Raw genomic sequence first — 6,704 nt, forward strand, 5'->3', positions numbered from 1 at the left:
ACCATAGTGGAAGGGTTCCATTCAGAGTTCAAGAAGTGGACCTGGGACTGGGGATGGTTATGACAAACAATTTGCATTTGAATCCTAAGATGCTAAAGAAACTGAATCCAGAATATAGACCTACTGGATGAAAACCAGGCTGACAGCAGGACTCCACTAAGAAACACCCTGAGAAATAAACCATGGCCTTCCCAGGAATAAGATTTTTGTTTGTTTGTTTGCTTGCTTTTTGGGTCACACCCAGCAATGCACAGGGGTAACTCCTGACTCATGCACTCAGGAATTACTCCTGGCGGTGCTTGGGGAACCATATGGGATGCTGGGAATCGAACTCTGATTGGCTGCATGCAAGGCAAACACCCTACCCGCTGTGCTATCACTCCAGCCCCCTTGTTTTTATATTTGTGGCCATACCTGGCAGTACTCAGGGCTTAATTCTGGCTTTGTACTCAGGAATCACTCCTGATGGGGCTTGTGAGTGCATATGGGATGCTGGGGATCGAACCTGGGTTGGTCGCATACAAAGCAGCATCCTACCCTCTGCACTATCACTCTAGCTTCCCAGGGCCAGGATTCTAATGCTTTCAAGCCCACAGTTCTAAGGTCCTGGCCAGTGGTCAAACCCTACGGGGCACTCATTACACTTAAGGCAGCAACCCAGCCCACCCCCTGCCTGCAATATCAACAGTCACATGAGCTGGTAAACCCAGGCCCCACTGAGCACAAACCCTGCTCACCCAGACTGTACACCTTCCACCACCTCCTCTCCACACTTTTCTCCCAAATTTGCTAAGAATTTCTTTCCTGCTGGGGAAAAGTCTCAAGCCAGCCATGAAGCTTACAGAAGCAGGAAACCAACAGGTGAGTGAAGGCTCCAGGCCTCAGGGGCACGTAGCTTTGCCACTCAGACTTGGTCAAATCTCCCCGCTCCTTAGGGGGATGATAGGAGGGCTGGTGGGGTGGGGGCTGCAGGTCTGGTTCCCAAATTCCTCCATTCACCGTAACAGAGTTGCACAGCCCCAGGAAAAGATGATCTATCTAGTCTTCTTGCCACTGGAGCTACCCGCCCTCTTCTCCCCTCAAACCTCACACAGCTGGAGAAGCCACTTGCAAGCGCTTCTTCTTGCCAGCTACAAAGCAAGCTCCAACCGTTTCATTTCTGCAATCATTCAATCAGGCCTCGCAATTAAGGAGTTTGCAACTTCTGCTCACCTTAGAAATCACTGCAGGTTCTGAGAAGCCAATCACATCCTCCTGCAAGGCAGAGCAGACACACGCAGTCTGCGGCCAGCACTCCCCTCCCCCTGCCCCCCACCCCAGACAGTGACCAAGAACAATTAGTGCTGTTATGTCCCCACTGCCTTTTCCAGCTACATCTCAACTGAGATGACTCCCCATGTAATATTAATTAAAAACAGATTCTTTCTGGCAACCCTCTGAAGCACCGTTCTGTGGCAGGCTTCTTTATTAAGCCTTCGAGAAGGCAAATGCATTAAGATATTGTGACACCAAGGCTGTGAGCGGGGCCGAGGAAGGCTAGACCAGCCAGCCAAAAGCTATTTGAAAAATCTGTTTGGGAGCCACAATTAGATGCTCCAGTGAGTGAAATGCAATTAATCTGATCAAATCTGTCGCTATTTTGCACATTAGGAGTAAATATTTTAGAACACCGTCCAGCTGAATTAGCTAAGGCTACACGGTCTTGCCCGGGAGAAGCTGGGGAGGCCCACCTCCCATCACCTTCAGGGATGGGGGACCTGGTGGGGATGTGAACTTAACAGCACCTGTCACTTCTCTTCAGCAGGATGCAGTGGGGGCTCGCACAGCCAGGGATGGCTACCGGATCATCCCCACCACACACTGCAGAAGGCAGCCTGCAGACCAACATCCCTGCAAGTGAGCCGGGGCGAAACCACCAGAGCCACAGCCTGTTGTAGGAGGACAGGCGGAGCCCTCTCACCTAAGCACCAGACACGGGGGATCCCCATCCAGCCTGACCCCAGGAGAGGGAGGCCTGAAGAAGCAGGTTGTTGCCTTCACAACTTCCCACTCTCCGGAGCCATTTGCCAACTCACTGAGCATGCAGGGAGGTGTCTGCCTGCCTGGGTGAGTGAGGTGCAGAATGGTTTTTTTTTTTCTCTTTCCCTGGAAGCTGTGGAGACCCGACTCCCCTGGGCATATGTGACACATGCTCTAACGCATGAATCACCAGGGTCTTGGTTGGAACCAATGGGAGAGAAAGAATAGGCAGAGACCCTCCACAGACCCCAGTCCCACTCCTCACCCCATAACATCTGGCAGGGCAGCAGTTTCAGAGAGAGACCCTGACCCCAGACTGCCCCTGACAATTCCTGGCTCAAGCCTGGTGGGCACCAGTCCTTTAGCCCATCTTGTAAATCATCCCACCATGGTAACTGAGTAAGTGACCTTGCTGACCGGCGAGGATCCTCATCAGCCCCCTGGCACACACTAGGTTCTTGCATTTACAACTCTGCCGACCTGACTGCAAATTGCTAGAAGGCAGTTCCATTCTTCCTGCCAATAAGGGGTATCTCCCCAAGGGGAACTCAGGAGGTTCACGAAAAGCCTGCTCGTCTATCTTCTTGAGACCAGATCACAAGGAAGCTGGTGGCCTTGCTGCAGGACCAATGTTTAACAGGAAAAAGTCAGAAGAGAAGATGGAATTCTCTTTCTATGTCCCAAAAGCCTGATGTCAGGACCCGTAAGCTCTGCCTTGAGAACATCTTTTTCAAGTTTGAAACAGAGGAGGAAATCTCCCCAAAGTTTCATCAGCCCCTTACTCCTCACTCTGGCTTATGTTTCTAGCACCTCCTTTTGCTGCTCTCAGAAATGGGGGAAAGGGACAAGGAAACCACCTGAGTAACATTTGCAGAAACTGGTCCTCTCTGGAGTGGTTTTCTTCAGGGCTCCAAGGAAATAGCCCAAGGTTTCCCCAATCTTTCTGCCAGTCCAACTGCCAGTGGCCAGATTGGCAGGTCTAGTCCAGGAGCTAGAAAGGCAGTCCTCTCTGGACAGGAGAGAGAAGAGAGAATGGGGTCCCTGCTTTCCTCGCTCCAAACTTATCATATGCTTGCACAGTAAAACGGGTCGAAAGCATAACCAATAAGCTTCTGCAGAGCTATTAAGGAGCACCCACATTTCATCACCATTACTAAGGACACCAAGGCCAACTGGTCAACCTCCCAGGGACATATGCCCCTTTCAGGACTGAAAAGCCACCCTGGGGGATGGAGGGATACTAACCTCTCACTTCCTCAGCTGTCTGGCTGTGCTGGAGGTGAGCCGAGAAGGCCATCCACATTTAACTAGTGGTTGCAGAAAGCATTCTAAATCCCATATTCAAGCATTTCTTTAATGTACAAAACAATGATCCTTTAACTGGAAGCAGAGCTAAGAAAACTCTTTAGGCAGAGCGAATTTACATTATCCCACTGTGGCAATCCTGGGGTAACCTCCTGCTCCTGGGAGTGTGCTTCCTTCCACACACCCTGTCCACCCTGCCAGGCAAGATCCTGGAAGCACACAGAGTCCGGTGGGGACATGCTGGTCTCCACCCAACCACCCACCTCTGCAAAGGCACACCATGCCACTTCCCCGTGCCAGAGCTGTAGAGTCCCAAGCTGGGAGACTCCACTGCCCTGCTGGGAAAGGGTACAACACAGATCCTTCCAAGCCGGCCTCTTTCCAGGCCGGATAGCTGGCAGTTTTGTTGTGTAGCATGAAGAACCAGGAAATCTGTACTCGGCATTGCCGTTATACTGTGCTCTGCAGACTCCTACGCACTGTTACTCACGACTCACCCCTGTGACATCCCCAAGCCCCCTTAAAATAAGGCAAAGTTTTCCAGGAAAGTCTTTACTACCAGTCATGAAGAGAAATATCAAAGGGGGTGAGGGGAACCTTCTTATCGAGTAGTTCCCCCAACCTGTTTGCCTGTACATCCTTCCTCCTCCAGAATGTCCAACGCCACATTCTGATATGATGGGGGGGGGGGAGCTTGCAGATCTTGCTGTTACTAGCCAGACAGTGGGGACCTGGGAGCCTGTGGATGTATGTGGGGGGGGGGGACGAAGAAGATCAGGGGAGGGCGCACCCCCCCCACACCTCTTTGTGCTGAGAGTGGCTCCTGGTTGCATCAGTTTCTTCGCACACCTGGAGCAAGTGGGGCAGGGAGAGAGAGAGGTGAGGAACCCGCACTCCAGGCTTAAGTCTTAAGTCTGCAGCATTTCCGGGCAGGGTTCGCGAGTGCGGGAGCCACCGGGAGTGGACTCGAGTGGACTCAAGGGCGCCACCTCTTGGCACAGCGGTGTCCAGGGCAACCAGGCAAACCGCGAGAAGGGGTGGAGAGATGCGCGGAAAACTGGAACCCCGCTCTGCTCTCCCCAGCAGTCAGTGGGCAGAGGGCAGAAGCCAACGCGAGTTTTTCGCAGAGCCACTTTTTACGCGCCTGTGCACGGGTGTGGGTTGGGTGCGGGATTTCCCTCCACGCTTTAAACTTTTTCACTGCCTCTCCTCTTCCCTTCCGGAGCCGCTGCCTGGGGATGCTCGGCGGCGGTGCCACCTGCACACCCGGGCTGGGACCATTAGGGCGACCAGGTGTATAGGAGTCGCTCGATGTCCAGGTTCCCCTTTGCATGATTTGAGAGAGAAGGAGGGGGAAATCCAGACAGTGGCAGGAACCCCCCAGTCCTCCCCCCTGACTGATCTATCAGTCCGGGCCCCCACCCACAAGTTCAAGCGCCCACCCGCCCCCAACCGCAAGTCCGTCATGGGAGATGGGAGAAAGTGACCACTGAGCCCTCCCTCCCCGGCTCATCGGCAAGACCCCTCTTTTCCTCTCCTCTCCGCCAGCGCCCCCCTTCCCAGGGTCTCCAGCAAAACAAACGCACACCCCCACCCCCACCCCCCACTACAAACTCCGCTAACCTGTTGGGGGCGTGGGGGACGCGGCAGGAACCCGCTCGCCCCTAAAAGTCTGAACGCCCCCTCCCTCGCCCGGGTCTCGACCCGGAGCAACTATCCGCGTCTCGCGCGCGTCCCCCCACCCGTCCCCAGCGGTCCCCGGCGCTCGGGAGACGGGGGTTCCGCAGCCCGCGGGTACTCACGCTGCTGTTGTGTCCCGACCAGTGCACCATGGCTTGGTTGTGGGCCGAGTCGCCGGTCAGCGCGAACGAAGTGCTGGGCAGCCGGAGCTCCTCTGCCGCCGCCCCGCCGGCCCGCGGCGCCTTCGCCTCCTCCCGGAGACCCTTGGCCAGAGGGCGGCTTCCTTTGGCATCCTCGGCCAAGACGGTGGCGCGGCTGTCCCCTCGTTCCAGGGCACTCGGAGGCTGCGCCCGGCGACTTCTCCTGGCGCCGCCAGGTTTGCCAGCAGCAGCCGGGCTGCCCGGTGCCCACGGAGCGTCCGCCGGCGACGGCCCCCGGGCCGCTCCCGGCTTCTCGCTTCCGCCGCCGCCCGGCTGGGGCAGCGGCTCGGGGGTGGGCCGGTGTCCCCGAGCGGCGCCTCTCCGCGCGGCCGCCAGCTCCCGGGGCCACGGGCTCGCCCCGGTCCGCGGCGGGAGCGGAGGAGGCAGCGCCTGGGTCCGCGAAGCCGGGGCCGCGGGGCCCCCGGGACCGCCCGTCGCGCCCCAAGTGATCTCGGCACCGGCCAGGACCCACGTCGACAGGAGCAGGAGCCCGGTGCGGGCGAGGGGCGCCCCGGGCCAGCCAGCGGGGCGCTCGGTGCGCGCCGCCTCCATCCCCGCTGCGGCTGCCGCGGCTCGGGCTGCCGAGTGTGTGGCGCCCGCCGAGGTGCGGGTCCGGCGCGGGGGTGCGGGGGGAGTGCGCGCGCCGGCGAGCGGCGGAGAGTGGGGAGGGGGCGGCCGGGGAGGAGGCGCCGGGGCGGGCGCGCCTCGCCGCGCTCTCCCCGCCTCGCGCGCCCGTCCGGAGGGGGATTCCAAGCGCCCGGGCGCGATTAATAAATGCTCCCTCGGTGCCGCTCTCCTTGCTTGCTTTTTTCTTTTCTTTTCTTTTCTCTTAGAATAAGATATCCCCCAGCCTCCTTCCGCCGCCCCCCAGAAATCTTCTCCACCGAGCTCCCCCCAGAAATGTTGCCCAAAGCTGTGTTGAAAGGTAATAAGAAGATCCTCTTGGAAAATAGGAGAATCAAGTGGGAGCCAGGACCGGCACGGATGGAGCCTCCGGGATCTCCAGCCGCCGACCTGCTCGCGGCCAAGAGTTGGGAGCCGCTGCTCGCCGCGTTCGGCGCGGGGCTTACTCTCCGTGCCCGTCGTGGGGGGCGACGGGGGGGGGGATGAAGGGGAGCGGGGATGGCGCGAGGGGAGGTGGGGGCTGGAGGAAGGAGGAGAAGGAGTAAAAGTGTTTTCAGCGCCAACTGTTCGGGTGCAGGAGGCCGGCGGGAGCGCGGAGGCTCGGCGCTGGGAGGCGGCACGCAGAAGCCGAGCGCGGGCTAGACCGGGACTCCGCTCCGCGCCCCCCACCCCTGCCGGCGCTCCGCGCCCCCGCTCCGGTGCGGGGGCGCGGGGAGTGCGTGCGTGCGCGTACGTGCGCGCCAGCCGGTCCGGGTGAGGCTAGGGGTGCGCCTGGGGCTGGCGGGCGGGTGCCGGGAGAGGGGTGGGGGGGCGGGAGGGTGGACGGGGTGGGCCCCGGGGCTGAGCCGCGGGGCGGCGGGGAGCTGGGGGCGCGCG

The 6,704-nt window shown here is 58.9% G+C and overlaps 1 protein-coding gene across 1 annotated transcript in view; it reads right to left on the reverse strand.

Annotated features, from left to right (window-relative positions):
* The window catches only part of SORCS3 (sortilin related VPS10 domain containing receptor 3), a 677,010-nt gene extending 670,542 nt beyond the window's left edge, over positions 1-6,468 (reverse strand). The window contains exon 1 of the mRNA XM_004611975.2: positions 5,127-6,468. Within this exon, the coding sequence (XP_004612032.2) occupies positions 5,127-5,756 (630 nt within the window). The 5' untranslated portion in view covers positions 5,757-6,468. The remainder of the gene's footprint in view (positions 1-5,126) is intronic.
* Positions 6,469-6,704: the final 236 nt, after the last annotated feature.

This window comes from Sorex araneus, chromosome 11 (assembly GCF_027595985.1).
Source record: "Sorex araneus isolate mSorAra2 chromosome 11, mSorAra2.pri, whole genome shotgun sequence".
Classification (NCBI taxonomy): domain Eukaryota; kingdom Metazoa; phylum Chordata; class Mammalia; order Eulipotyphla; family Soricidae; genus Sorex; species Sorex araneus.